Source organism: Amblyraja radiata, chromosome 1 (assembly GCF_010909765.2).
Source record: "Amblyraja radiata isolate CabotCenter1 chromosome 1, sAmbRad1.1.pri, whole genome shotgun sequence".
Classification (NCBI taxonomy): Eukaryota; Metazoa; Chordata; class Chondrichthyes; order Rajiformes; family Rajidae; genus Amblyraja; species Amblyraja radiata.
In genome coordinates this window covers 107553996-107569918 of record NC_045956.1, presented here as the reverse complement: position 1 = coordinate 107569918, position 15923 = coordinate 107553996, and the positions used below count along the sequence as shown (strand labels likewise).

Here is a 15923-nt window from a genome sequence, read left to right as displayed (position 1 = left end):
CTCTAACTATTCAAGCTGCATTCAGGGGTATGAAGGTACGGAGAGAGATCCGGAACAAACAGAAGGCAGCAACGGTAATACAAGCAGCATTTAGAAGGCACAGAGTATACCGTCCATACAGGACAATGAAATTAGCAGCTATAATAGTACAAACCCATTATAGGGCACACTTTCAAATGGAAAGTGATCGCAAGCCTTACATGAAGGTACGCAGAAGCGTTGTACTGCTTCAGGCTGCCTACCGAGGAATGCTTGTTCGAAAGCAATTGTGGTGCATGCACAAATCTGCCGAGATCATAGACTTATTATCAGATGCATAAACAGTGTCAGTATTTCAAGAAACTACGCTGGTCTGCCATTGCGGTACAGCAACGATACAGAGCTTGCCAGATAAGAGATGTCCAAGTGAGACGTTATAATAGTTTGAGAAAAGCAGTGGTTTGTATTCAGGCCTTCTACCGTGGGATTAAAGCCAGAGATTTTGTTGAGAAAATCAAGGCAGCACGCCATATTAAGTCATTCATAGTGATGCGCATTACAAGAAAACGTTTCTTGATGCAAAAGGCGGCTGTAGTCACTCTGCAAGCTGCATACCATGGTTACCGATCAAGGGTACGCTACAGAGCTATGCGACAAGCAGTCATTTCGATCCAGAGATGGTACAAAGCATGCAAAATAGGGCATTCCCAGTTTGTGCAATATCACTCAATGAGGTATGCAACTATTACCATTCAGGCTGCCTACAAGAGTATGGTGGTTAGGCAGTGGGTTAAGCAAAATAGGGCTACTGTAAAAGTGCAGTCAGTACTCCGTATGAGTTGGTATAGGAAAGACCTAAGGAGACAAATAGATGCACAACAGAAAAGGCTGAAACAATACAAAAGGCTTAAACGCTATAGGAAAGACTTCCTCAAACTGATTTACACAGCAGTTGTAGTGCAGTCTCACTACCATGCTTATGTAGTAAGAAAACTATACAGAGCGCAAATCAAATCCACTGTTGTATTGCAAAGACAATGTAGATCCTATTTCTTGATGAATAACCAGAAAGGTGATTTAAGAAGACAAATAGATGAACAACAGAAAAGGCTTAAATGATACAAAGAACGGTTAAATAAATGTGTGACAATGAGCAAAAAGCTGTTAATATAAAAGTCTAAAGAAGAGAGGCTTGTCGGTCGAGACAAAAGTATGCAGGACCTATTGCGATTAGGACACTTCACTATAGTCCACATGAAGCTTCCTTCACTGAACAATGGACAAATGGTTATGCATTGCAGAATGTTATTATACAACAAGAGCAGATAAATACGCAGCGCCAGGAAATTGAGCGACAAAGGAAGCTGCTAGAAAACGAATACCTGCAGTCATGTATCAGATCCCACCTACAAATAAGGAACAGAAACAGAGGAAATGCTAACTTTAGCAGAATATCAGGAACAGGAAGAAATCTGCAAATTAGATTAGGATATTTAAAAAGGGAAGAGACAGAGATACAGGTAGAGCTAGAGTGACCGCAGGCAGTGAGACTGGGCCCGCACCTGTCCTCCACCATCACCCTGAGCACCGGCACACCACAGGGTTGTGTACTAAGCCCCATGCTCTACTCCCTCTTCACTCACGACTGTGTCCCTGCATTCGACACCAACACCATCGTGAAATTTGCAGACGACACAACAGTGATTGGGCTGATCACCAACGGTGATGAAACAAACTACAGAGCGGAGGTGCAGAACCTGGCGGACTGGTGCGCCAATAACAACATGGCACTAAACACCTCCAAGACCAAGGAGCTGATTATTGACTTCAGGAGGTCCCATTCTGGAGAATACGCCCCAATCTCCATTTACGGGGAAAGTGTGGAGAGAGTGTCCAGCTTTAAGTTTCTGGGCACTCACTTTTCAGAAGACCTCACATGGTCCACGAACACCGCCGCGCTGGTCAAGAAGGCACAGCAACGACTGTTCTTCCTGAGAACATTAAAAAAGACTGGTCTGCCCCAACAGCTGCTGACAACGTTCTACCGCTGCACCACAGAGAGCATACTAACGTATGGCATCTCTGTGTGGTATCTCAGCTGCACGGAGGCGGAGAGGAGAGCTCTTTAGCGCGTCGTCAACAGAGCGCAGTGGATCATCGGGACAGAGCTACCAGCCTTGGAGGGCATCTACCACACGCGGTGCCTCAGGAAGGCCCTCAGCATCCATAAGGACTCATCACACCCCTGCCACGGTCTGTTTCAACTACTTCCCTCCGGCAGACGTTACAAGGCCTTCTACGCCCGAACCTCCAGACTCAGGAACAGTTTTATCCCAAGAGCTATAGCGGCTCTGAACCGGCCCCAATGAGTGCCCCCCCACCCACCCCCTTTGGACAGTCTCCCTCAGATGGTCACGTCAATCAATTCAGCTTGCTTATTTATGTATTGTATTTATTTACCTTTCTTGTACATCAGTGGAGCTGCACACTAAATCTCGTTGCACTGACGTGCAATGACAATAAAAGATATTATTATTATTATTAGAAAGAGTGCGCAATTTACACATAAACGAATAGAAAATGATAACACATAAAGCAAGGGGTAATGTGTGCGGTTTAAGGAAGATGAGTGGAATGAAAAATTATACGTGCTAAGTTTAGATACGATTATTACAGTTATGAGGATGTAATATAAGATGACTGTAAGAATATAATTTTGCAACAGTAAATATCAATTATATTTAATGTAATAGAAATGGTGTTATTCATCTCCAAGTTAAAGGGGGAACAGTGTGATGTATGTAATATAATTAGCATATGTTATGTCTTGTGCGAGGGGACGCGTGCGCTGGTGGAGACTCAAGGTGGCGCCCTGGAATAAAGAAGCTTGTTAGTTTACTCCCGTATCTGGGTGTTCTTTTAAGTCAGTTCCAAGCACCCAAATACACAACAGTAGGATAATTGGCTTTGGTTAAAATTGTAAAATTGTCCCATGTGTGTAGGATAGTGTTATGGGCTTGTCCCACTTAGGCGATTTTTCAGGTGTCTGTCAAGTGACATTCACATGGTGCAAAGCCAAGGTGATACAGACAGACACCGCGATGAACAGGAAGGTTGGCACTGTAATTCAGACGGCTAAAGCACAGTGTACGGTAAGTCCTTTAAAAGAGGGTGGGAGGGGGAAGAGGGAGGAAGAAGGAGTGGAGACAACTTTTAGGAAGGCAGAGATACACGGCTGTGAATCTCGGCGGACATTTAACATTACCAGTCGGTTATCCTTGGTTCTGAAAACTACTGCTTAAGTTTTTCCCCCCAATGAGCCAATCAGTCAGAACCAATCAATCACCAGTCAGCACCGGCTACAACCTACAAGAACCTTCGACCTCCTGGCAATCCACTAGGACCTACAGCACGAGAATTCTCGCTACACTCCATGGCGGCTTCATTCTGGTCACCGCTAATTTTTCAACATGTTGAAACATTTGCGGCGCCCATAATGAGGCCGCGACTAGTTCCCAGAATGCGTGAGCTCTTCACGACCAAAATGGCTACTCCCCGGCAACCACCCGTGACCATGCGGCGACCGCAGAGTTTCCTGCAGTCGCCTAAGTGGGACAGGCCCATTAGTGTACAGGGTGACTGCTGGTCCGCACGGACCTGGTGGGACTGTTTCTGCCCTGTTGCTCCAAAGTCTAAAGTAAAGTCTAAAGAAACCAAACAGCTTCCCTCGGAAGAAGAATAACAAATTACATAAAATAATTAGGCAGTTTTAATTAATGCATTAAGAAGGTGAAATGCTAAGACTGCATCACGTGGAGGCTTCTGGACACCAGTACAATATAGGGCACACACATTTTAGAGTCATTAAACTGGAGATGAGCCATAGATACTGCAATTCATCAGGGAAGGTTACCTAGATGCTTTGCACACGGAAGCTGTCAATTCCCATAAATTAAAGTTTTCTGATCTGGGCAGTGGTTATAGGACTACAAATATACAGTTAACAATAAACGGGCAGAAGCTTTGTTCTGCAATTGTACGATTGACAATGGGTTTGACGTTCAGTTTGTTCAGGTAAGATTGAGGAGTTTTAACAAATTGATCAAATACTGTGATGCTCGAACCCAGTGTGTGTATGCGTGTGTAAACAATAATACCATAGTTGTGGGGGAATAACAGCAGACCTCTACATTCAAAAACAAAAGACTAGAAGGCTACATTGCCTGTCTGATGCAAGGGCTTCAGTATCTCTGCTCTAAGCTGGAGAGAAAAATTCACAGTGGGAGGAGGATGACTCTGTAGTCATGGGACACCAACAATACAAACAGCAAAAATAAAGGGTCTGCTTAGTCATGCTTCAGAGGTAGGCACAAGTTATGAAGAAGAACAAGATAATAATGTTTTGATTGCTACTTGAGAGCCATGTGGAAATTGGGACTGGGTAAATAAATGAATGTGTGAAACAAATGCTTAAAAATGAATGCGTGAAACAAATGCTGGTGATTTAGAAACTGGTTTCTGATCCTGGCGCACTGGGACCAGCAAAGAAGATATTGAAAGCTGTATCGATGGGATAACCTGCGTCTGAACTACATGGAAAGAGGGTCAAGTGAACAACAAAATTGGGGAAATAGAGAAGATTTTAAACTAAACTAAAAAACATCAGTACAAGAAATTATAAACAGACAGCAAATGGAAGGGATAGCAAATTCAAATGTCAAAGTAAATCAGCAGATGAGACTAGAGATTACAAAAATAAAAGGACAAAATAAAAGACTCTGTTCCTGAATGCAAATAGGCAGTTTTTTATATGAATTAATTGGCAGTTTTTTATATGTTGAGTGCAAACAGAAATAAATGTATGATTTAATAGCCATTACAGTGTCATTCATGGTTTTGACTATTAACGAGTGCACTACTCTGTTAATTAATGATAACCTTGATACACAGAGAAAGATGTGGACTCAGAAAACCAATGCTGTAGAAGTAGTTTCGAAAAAAACAGAACAAAGCCCGACGGATCAGCCAGCATCAACCTGCACACCAGATTCAGACGGGGCAAAATGCTGGAGTAACTCAGCAGGACAGGCAGCGTCTCTGGAGAGAAGGAATGGGTGACGTTCCAGGTCGAGACCCGTCCTCAGATTGCAGGCCAGGCAAACTGGACAAGGTGCTCTTCACAAACAACAAAATACATGTGTCTGAACATCTAAACCTTTCCAAGGACTAGTTAAGCAACAGCCTGATATGGTGGTACTTATAAAATCATATCTTAGAGGCAATGTGCCAGACCTTTCCATCATAAGCTTTGGGCACATCTTGTCCCATCATCTTAGAAAACTAGCCAGAAATGGCAGTGCAATGGCAGACAGGAGTGGCTCCAAATGTTTTTAATATTGAATCCAGACCCCACAAAATCTTAATTCATTAGGTCAAATATTGGGTGGCAACATTAACCATACTTAAAAATGAGGTTCTGTGCTGGTCAAGCAACATGAAGTAGGATGACAGGTGGCACATTAGTAGAGTATTTTCTCATTTCTGCATTATAAAGAACATGCAGTTATACACACACACATGCTGTGGCTTTGGTTAACTAAGTATAGGGTGGTTGCACGAAAGGTCACTGGGTCATAGGGCTCGACGCACGGAGCCGCTAAATCCAACTGGAAGACATCCGTCACTTCCGGTATATGTTATTAATGATAGAAACGCGTACTTTCCTACCTGTTAAAAACTGCAAAAATGTTGAATTTTTGCGCTGAAAAAAATTGTGGGAGTCGGGGTAAGTGTGAGAGACATGTACCCAACTTCAGAATTCCAAACGTGAAGCGAAATGAAGGTATAGAGAAGCGAGAACTGAAGGGACTACAGCAGCTAAAGTGCTTGGTAAACATTGAAAATATTGGGAATTATTGCATTTGCTCACTGCATTTCATCAAGTAAGACATTATCTGTGTTTTTTCTTGATTCCTTTGGCATCTAAAAATTCTCAGAAGTGATAAATCTGGCTGTAAATTTTTCTTCAGGTGCGTTTTCATTTTGTATGTAAAAACCCACGAGAACCATGGGCGATTAAAAAAAATTACAGCCAGATTTATCACTTCTTAAACTTTTTAGATGCCAAAGGAATCAAGAAAAAACACAAATAATGCCTTAGTTGATGAAATGCAGTGAGCAAACGGCCAATGTTCGCCAAGCACTCTGGCTGTTGTTGTCCCTTCAGCTCTTGTTTCTATCTACCGTCATTTCTCCTCACTTTTGGAATTGTGAAGTAGGCTAAATGCCTCACACGCTTATCCCGATTTCCATAATTATTTACAGACCAAAAATTGACAATTTCAGCGGGTTTTAACGGGCCCGCTACGCTGGAAGCAATGGTAAGTGCCTACCTGCAGTTCATCGCGTGTAATCCATTTGGAGTAGCGTAGCAACAGTGCGGGTCATGGGTCGTGACCCGACTGCCGTGAAACCTCCCTATACGAAGATGTCAAAGTATGTCAATAGGGCCAATGTGTATATTTAAGGAAATAATGCATAATGACTCATTATAGAGTAGATTTGAGAGGATGAAACCAAACAAGTTACAAAGGTCTGAAGAAGGGTCTCGACACAAAACGTCACCATTCCTTTTCTCCAGAGATGTCTGACCGGCTGATTTACTCCAGCTTTTTGAGTCTATCTTCGGTTTAAAGCAGCATCTGTAGTTCCTTCCTATACAAGTTACAAAGAGCTTTGTACTAGAAGTCTCTGATTCTTACCAGCATAGGATCACAAGAAAACGTCATGCTCAGAAACACTAATTAAACATAGCAGGACCAGTACTATTGCTTCAAAGGGATAGGCTTGCTGACAATGCAAAAATCGCCTTAATCGCACCTGTAACAATTTATAACGGCATTTTTCTGCGCCATTGTTCCCATAAATATTAAAATTTCAACACGAAGAAAACCCAATGAAAACACCACCAGCTTTAACCAGCCAAGAACTCGAATTGTTAATTGGAAGCGGTATCATATGGATCTTTGAATCGAGGGAACGGAAAGAAAGCCGTATCCCATGGCAGTAGAATACGATCAAGATGTAACTTGCTTCTAATCCTAGACTCATATATCAACGTCGGGGTGTTCAAAAGGAACATTGTGTCAAGAGGCTACCGTCAAAGCCAGACACAGGGCGGGTGCCGCTTGTCTGACAGTGGCCGCCCTCCGACTCACCAGCTGTCCTCGTCCTGCTCGCCATCGTCCTTCACACTCATTGTCTCCAGGTCCAACGTGGCCACCTCGTCCAACACAGTGAGCTCGGGCAGCTCGGGGCTCTCCTCCCAGCCCGGGAGGCCGCAGGATCCCGGCGACTGGGTCACGGCTCCTCCCCGTTGCGTGTGTTGCGACGGCGCCTCCCCTTCCACCGTCGGGGCCGGGCTGGGGCAGCAGCCGAGGAGCGGCTGCCACGAATTGCCGGCCGGGGCGAGGGCCAGGGCGGGGGCAGGTGCCAGCGCCGTGTGCTTGGGGCTCAGGATGGTGGAGCGGGTCCTCAGCTGCTCGTTCTGCTTCTCCAGTTTACGGACCAAATCCTGCAGCTTCCGCACTTCCAGGTCGGCGCTGACGTTGGAGTGAACGTCCTCCATCTCGCCCGACGTTGCCTTCACTCGGCGTTACTTTATTCCTTCTCCTTCTCCTTCTTCCTTCTCTTCTACTCCACCTCCTACCACCGCCGCCGGCACATGACGCACGCTGCCGCGATCAAAGCCACACGATCCCCCATCCCCAGCTCGGCTATCATCTGCCCGCCGCCATCTTCTCGCCGCCCGTCTCCACCCCCACCCCCCGCGTGACGTCACGGGGCCCCTCCCTTCTCTCAGCCCACTGACGTCAACGAGTTCCACCCAGGTCCCGATTCATGACGTAATCACCTCGCCCACCACACGACGTCACCCCTACCCTTTTCGTGACGTCATTGTTTTGCCCGATCACCAAGGCTACGCGGGACGCGCGCTGTTTCCCCGCCTGCTGGATTGTTGCCGGCAAGCCCTCGGCTGAAAGCGCTACAATGTGCTGCAGTATCTCAGCGGGTCAGGCAGCATATCTGGAGGATAGGCACAAAATGCTAGAGTACTTTAACGGGTCAGGCAGCATATCTGGAGGATAGGCACAAATTGCTGGAGTAACTCAGCGGGCCAGCAACCCATCTGGAGGATAGGCACAAAGTGCTGGAATAATTCAGCGAGTCAGGCAGCACATCTGGAGGATAGGCACAAAATGCTGGAGCAATTCAGCGGGTCAGGCAGCATATCTGGATGGTACACAAAAATGCTGGAGAAACTCAGCAGGCCGTAACTCAGCGGCCAAAACCTTTCTTAGGAAGAAGGGTTCCGGCCTGAAACGTTACCTATTTCCTTCGCTCCATAGATGCTGCTGCACCCGCTGAGTTTCTCCAGCATTTTTGTGTACCTTCGATTTTCCAGCATATGCAGTTCCTTCTTGAACAGCATATCTGGATGACATGGATGGGTGACTTTTTGGGTTTGGACCTATCTTGGGACTGGAATTGAGAAAGGTCCACAAGCAATGGTTTTGTGGTCTTAGTAAAATTTGCAGTGGATTATCTTTAGGAAATATTCTCTCTTCAGACAATAGACAATAGGTGCAGGAGTAGGCCATTCGGCCCTTTGAGCCAGCACCACCATTCAATGTGATCATGGCTGATCATTCCCAATCAGTACCCCATTCCTGCCTTCTCCCCATATCCCCTGACTCCACTATTTTTACGAGCCCTATCTAGCTCTTTTCAAAGCATCCAGAGAACCCGCCTCCACTGCCCTCTGAGGCAGAGAATTCCACAGACTCACCACTCTCTGTGAGAAAAAATGTTTCCTCGTCTCCGTTCTAAATGGCTTACTCCTTATTCTTAAACTGTGGCCCCTGGTTCTGGACTCCCCCAACATCGGGAACATGTTTCCTGCCTCTAGCGTGTCCAAGCCCTTACCATTCTTATATGTCTCAATGAGATTCCCTCTCATCGTAAACTCCAGAGTGTACAAGCCCAGCTGCTCCATTCTCTCAGCATATGACAGTCCCGCCATCCCAGGAATTAACCTTGTAAACCTACGCTGCACTCCCTCAATAGCAAGAATGCCCATCCTCAAATTAGGGGACCAAAACTGCACACAATACTCCAGGTGTGGTCTCACTAGGGCTCTGTACAACTGCAGAAGGACGTCCTTGCTCCTATATTCGATTCCTCTTGTTATAAAGGCCAACATGCCATTCGCTTTCTTCACTGCCTGCTGTACCTGCATGCTTACTTTCATAGACTGATGTACAAGGACCCCCAGATCCCGTTGTACTTCCCCTTTTCCAAACTTGACGCCATTTAGATAGTAATCAGGTGAGATATGAATTAGATAGTAATCAGATGAGATATGAATTGCAAAACATCAATGGAAAGACAAGGAAATGCAGATATTGGTCTACAATAAATAAAAAGCTCAAAGTGCTGGTTTTTTATTAGAGGATTGTTGGAGATGGGAGAAGGGACTGTCATTGGGCAACGAGGACTAGCACTTGGTGGATACAAGGTTTACAAATAAAGACACAAAATGCTGGAGTAACTCAGCGGGTCAGGCATCTCTGGAGAACATGGATGAATGATGTTCTGAGTGCGGTTCTTTTTTCTTACTAATTGTGTGTGGGGGGAAAGAAAGCTGAAAGAGAGGGTGGAAGAGGGCAGGACAGCCTGGCAGGTAATAGGTTGATACAGGTTTGATCGGCAGATGGACAAGGGCTAGAGATGAAACGCACTTTGTGACTTTTTTTTTTACAATGGCAAGCATTTAATTAAATAACTGGGAACATTTCTGGGATAACTTTTTTTTAAATTGTTGCTTCTGGAGTTTCATTATGAACTTTTGATAATTCGGGTCTTACAAGTCACAGCTATATGTGACTCACGGCTCTGCCGGTCTCAATTGGAGCTCACATTTGCTGTTTGGCAACTCACATAAATCTGTACCCAGGTGGAATACTGTATGTTGGCTCTTTTCATGTGTTTAGGATATTTCAAAAGCAATTTACAAGCATTAAATTTGTGATTTTTGTATGAGTCATTGTTGAATGGCAATCACGGCAGTGAGAACATTATAAATTAAATTGTTTTGGCTGTGTTGAATGAGGAATTCATTTTAGAATTAACATTAAGACAAAGTCAAAGTCAAATTTATTTGTCACATGCACCAACTAAGGTACAGTGAAATGAATTTGCCATGCAGCGATACTGTTGAAAAAAAGAACACACAATAGAATTTAACACAAACATCCACCACAGCATTCTTCACTGTGGTGGAAGGCAACAAAGTTCAGTCAGTCCTCCTTTTGTTCGTCCGTGGTCGGGGCCATGAACCCTCCGTAGTCGCCGCTACGGAGGGCCAGATATACAGGCCCTTTCGTCGGGATGATTGAAACTCCGACGTCGGGACGGTCGAACAGGCTCCAGGGCTTGGAGTGCCCGAATTGGCCACTTTCCTACCGGAGACCGCGGCTTCAGGATGTTATAGGGCACAGGCCGGCGGTCGGAGCTCTTCTCCGGCGATCCCCAGCAAGGGACCCCAGACTCTGGATGGTAAGTCCACGCCACGCCCGCGGCTGGAAGCTCCGCAGACCACAGCCCCATGATATCAAAGTCACCAGGCTAGTGATCGGATTCCTTTCTGGCGACCCCCGGCAAGGGTTCACCCCCGCTCTGCAATGGAAAAGTCCATGCTGCGCCCGCTGCTGAAGCTTTGGGCCCGACTCTGGGAAAGGCCGCTTCAATACAAGAGCGAGAGGGGAGGCGGAGAAGCGACATGGAAAAAGTCGCCTCTCCGTAGAGGGAAAAACTGAAAAACGGTTTCCCCCTTTCCCCCCCACCATCCCCCACATAAGGCACACCGAGAGACACTAAAACAAACACTTGGACCCACTAAAAAAAAGTCAAAATAACGAACACGCTGCTGGCAGGGCAGCCGACTCGCAGCGTCCCCAACTGACGTTCTTGTTCTTACTTGAAACAATAATAAGATCTTTTACTTCCACCAGTACTGACCGACAAGGCTCCAATTCATTATCTGTCCCAAAATTCAACACTTGCTGGAAGATTTGGATTCAGATCAGTTTATTGTCTTGTACATCGTTGCAATAAAATTCCTTGTTTGTCTGTAGTTCACAGAGAAAACAGAATGTGTAATGATAAATCCAATAAATCCGAGTTCAAAACAACAGAATGGTGCAAGATTGTTGTGTAACAGGTGGGTAGTGCAAAGGATGTTAAAGCACAATAACAGAAAACTGAATGAGGTCGAGTTAAATGTAAGAGAACATGGCAGTTCATTTGCATGTGCAAGAGGTGATTATTTCAGGAGTCAGACAGCATCGGGGTGGAAACTGTTCTGTTTGGATGCCCGTGCTTTCAAGCTCCTGTATTTTCCCAGAAAGTAGAAGAGAAAAAGGGAATGGCAGGGATGGCATGCACCCCTGATGATACTCCCATCCTTCCCAATACAAACCATGTTCAAGCTGGACTGGATGGACAGAAATGACAAGCTTGTAATAGACTGAGCTCATCACTCTCCACAGGTTCAGGCAGTTTAAGAGCAGAGCAGCTGCCATACCAGCCTGAGACACATATTGTCAGAATATGTGAAAGAGTTAGTTGTTGATCTGGTAAAGAGACCCTATCCTCATCAAAAGAGCTGCTGTGGAGATGAGAAACAGCTTCGAGTTCTGAGACATCCATATCACCAGCAATTTAACCTGTTTCTTTCACACTGATGCAGTGATCAAGACAGCACATCAAGCTCTCAAGGTCAGTTTATTGTCACATGTACCAATTAAGATACAGTGAAATTTGAGTTACCATACAACCATACTTAGTGAAAAGCAACAAGACACACAACCACATAAAGTTAACATAAACTTTCACTACAGCGGATTCCACATTCCTCCAGAATTTGTTGCCTTCCATCTGTGATGGAAGGCAATAAAGTTCAATCTTCTTCCTCTTTGTTCTCCCGAGGTCGGGGCAGTCAAACCTTCCGCAGTCGGGGCGATCAAAGCCCCCGCAGCCAACAATCGAAGCCCCCGTCGAGGTGATAGAAACTCCTGCATCGGGGCGGTTGAAACTCTCCGTGGCATGGAGCTCCCGAGTCGGCCTCTTCTTACCAGAGACAGCGGGCTTCACGATGCTAAAGTCCACAGGCCCCACGGTTGGAGCTTCGATCTTCGGCAAAGGGATCGCAAACTCCACGATGTTAAAGTCCCGTAGGCTCTCGCGGCTTGGAACGCCGTGTCGGTCTCCAGGAAAGGCTGTCAACACCACGGTTAGGCCGCAGTGCGGACAGAGATTTGATACTGAAAAAAAAATGCATCTCCGTTGAGGTAAGAGATTGAAAAAGTTTCCCCCAACCCCACCCCTCACCCCATAAAACAAACCACATACTTTTAACACATACTAAAAATAACAAAAAAGAAGAAAGGACTGACAGACTATTGGTGAGGCAGCCACTGCTGGTGGCGCCACTCAGTGTATTTACTTTCTTAGGTGTCTGAGAAGATTCAGCATTTTCTCAAACTTTTCAAGCTGAGCTGTAGTTGACACCAAAATAGTGACTAAGCTCATCCCTAAACTTTTGGACCTTGGCCTTTGAGTTAGGTTAATGTCCTGAGATTGTGGCACCAATTCTGACTGACAGATCTGTCGTTCAGGAAGTTCAGATGCAGATGGAGGCCTCAATCCCAAGGTCCAGAAGTTTAGGAATGAGTTTATTTGATATTATGGTGTAGGCTGCAGCTCAGCCTTCAATGAATAACATCCTGACATAGGTGCGAGACCAAGTGTAGACTTGGTGACTATTTCGCTGGACACTTGCGCTCAGACTGGATCTCCCGGTTGCTAACCATTTTAATTCCCATGCTAACCATTCTGTCCTGGGCCTCCTCTGCTGCCAGACACATTCTGGAGGAACAACACCACATTTCCACTTGGGTAGCATACAACCGAATCGTATGGACATTGAATTCTTTAATTTTAAGTAACTACAAACCCACCCCCACTCCTTACTCCCCCCACACCTTCTCCTTCTCTCCTGTCCTGCACCAGGACTCACACCTATTTCTCCCCTCCCCCTTCCCTTCCACCACCATTCTTTCCTTTAGCTTCATATTTCATAACAATCCTTTTGGCTCACACCTTCTGTCTTTTCATCTCTGACTGTTGTCCAACCATCTGCCCATCAAACCCTCTCCACTCTCACCTGTATCTACCTATTACCTGCCAGGCTTGTCCTGCCCCTCATATTTTTCAGTTCTCTTCTCCCCCGTCCCTGCAAAGTCAGCCTGAAGAAGGGTCCAGACCCGAAATGTCAGCTATTCATGTTCTCCAGAGATGCTGCCTGACTCACTGAGTCTACCTTTGATTTTCCAGCATCTGCAGTTCCTTTTCAACCACTGAGTTTCACCATCATTTTGTGTAAACCAACATCTGCAGTTCCTTGTTTCTACATTGTGACGTAGGTGTTCCTAGTTTCTAGGTGATCCAGACTGAATGTCTATTTTTCCTGCAGGTAATTTGCAAGTGTTCAAGTACTTCCTTATGATTGATGTTAGAGTTACTGGATGGTAGTCATTGAGATAGGTCATATTATTTGTGTAGGGACCTGAAATAATGTAGGTTTCCTTGAAGCAGATGGGGACAGAAGACTGTTGAAATGAGAAGCGGAAGATACGTGCAAAGACAGTGGACGGTTTAATTTAGTTTAGTTTAGTTTAGAATTGCAACATAGAAATAGGTCATTCAGCCCACCGAGCTCACGACAACTACCAACCACCCATTTACATTAGTTCTACGTTAACCCATTCATGCATTCACCCCATACACACTATGGGGAATTACAGGTCAATTAACTTACAAATCCACATATCTTTGGGATGTAGAAGGAAACCGGAGCACCAGGAGGAAATGCATGTGGTCACAGGGAGAACGTGGAAGCTGCACACAGAAAGCACCTGAGGTCAGGATTGACCTGAGGTCTTTTGGTGCTGTGCATGGGCGTAAATCCTGGGGGGGGAATGGGGGGGGGGGCACATCCCTCCCATGTTTTGAGAGGTGGGGGACAATCCCCCCCCATGTTTTGTAATCCGGATTTTGAAATTAGTTGAAAAAAAATCAATTAAAATCTCTGCTTTCCGGGGTGGACGAAGCTGCTGTTGCTGGAGTTCGTAGTCGGTCACCAACCAGGTCAGCTCCTGGTGTTACCGTCCACAGGGCCCACGGCCGAAGCCTCCAATGCCTTGCATGTGTGTGTGTGCGTGCATGGCGCGCGCGCACGACCACCAAGAAATTGTGTGTCCCCCAAATTGTGTCCCTCCCATGTTTGATAGCAATTTCCGCCACTGAAGCAGCTTTCTACCATCCTTTTACCTATGTGAGTTTACTCTTTACCTATGAGAGTTTATCAACGTGAAAGCAAATCTGACCTGCCGTCAAGATTTTTGGGGCAAATTCAGCAGGGGTTGGGGGACACGTCTTGGTGGAACTTAGTTTTCCTGTTCAAAATAGGCATAAAAGGCATTGAGCTCATCTGATAGAGATCGCCCCAGATTGTCGCCTGTAGTCCGTGGTGATATTCACACCCTGCCACAGTTGTTAATAGAAACATTTAACAAGCGCTTGTGAGGCAACTGTGGAGGCCTCAATAGGCCCGACTATGGGTGAACATTGGGGATGGGGCTGGACTTTGTGCCTTCCCCCATAATGGGAACCCACCTTGAGACCCACCTCTGTGCAGCTGCATCCAGGAGACCCACCTCTGCGCAGCTGCATCCAGGCGATCGCTGACTGTGTCGACTGCAAAATGCTATCTGATCCTGCCCGGGCCCACTGCGCACGCGCGGAGAGAAGGCGTCATCGTGTCACCGGCTTCGCCCAACTGCGCAGGTGCGGATGGTCCATTTCTTTTTTCCAAAGATTATAGAGGAGCTTATCTTTGCTTTTTTCCCTCCAATCAACCAGCGGGCGGGAACCAGATTGTCGGGTAAACGCTGATTGCGCTCCAAATTTTTTTTCCTCGGGATTTTTTCTTACTGTGGGAAAAAAAGGGAGGTGCGAGCCCACCCAACGCACCCCCCCTTCTGACGGCCATGGCAAGCAGTGTTTCAGCTTTGATCTTACTGATGCTCTGTGCAGCTGTAACAAGACTTCCCCTATTTTAATTATTCATTCCCTTGCAACAATGGTCAACATATTGTTTGGCTTTCCAATACTTTAATGCACCAATACTGACCATCAGCATAGGAACACCGCAAGGCTGTGTACTCTCTCCTCTCCTTTACTCTCTCTACACCAACGACTGCACCTCCACAGACTCCTCTGTCAAGCTTCTCCAGTTTGCGGACCAAGAAACCAAGAACACAACCCTGATTGGACTGATCCAGGATGGGGAGGAATCTGCCTACAGACAGCTAGCGGCCTGGTGCCACCGCAACAACCTGGAACTCAATGCTCTTAAGACAGTGGAATTGATTGTAGAGTTTAGGAGAGCTCCCCCTCCCCACTCACCATCAACAACACCACAGTCACATCTGTGGAGTAATTTAAGTTCCTTGGAGCCATTATCTCCAGGAACCTTAAATGGGGGGGCCACCATCAAATCCACAGTCATAAAAGGCCAAACAGAGGATGTACTTCCTGTGACAGCTGAGAAAACACAATCTGCCACAGGCGATGATGGTCCAGTTTTATACTGCCATCGTAGAGTCTGTCCTCACCTTCTCTATCATGGTCTGGTTTGGCGCAGCCACCAAGCATGACATCCGGAGGCTGCAGCGAATCGTTCGATCAGCCAAGAAGGTTGGTGGCTGCACCCTTCCCCCATCAATGAACTGTACACTGCAAGGGCCAGGAAGCAAGCGGGT

The 15923-nt window shown here is 46.1% G+C and overlaps 1 protein-coding gene across 2 annotated transcripts in view; it reads right to left on the bottom strand.

Moving 5' to 3' along the window:
• Nucleotides 1-7847, bottom strand: part of slain2 (SLAIN motif family member 2) — a 45581-nt gene extending 37734 nt beyond the window's left edge. The window contains exon 1 of one of the 2 annotated variants that reach the window (XM_033028239.1): nucleotides 7197-7847. In XM_033028239.1, coding sequence (XP_032884130.1) covers nucleotides 7197-7606 — 410 coding nt within the window. In that variant the 5' untranslated portion in view covers nucleotides 7607-7847. The remainder of the gene's footprint in view (nucleotides 1-7196) is intronic. The other variant, XM_033028249.1, reaches the window with a different exon arrangement.
• Between the last annotated feature and the right edge of the window lie 8076 nt (nucleotides 7848-15923).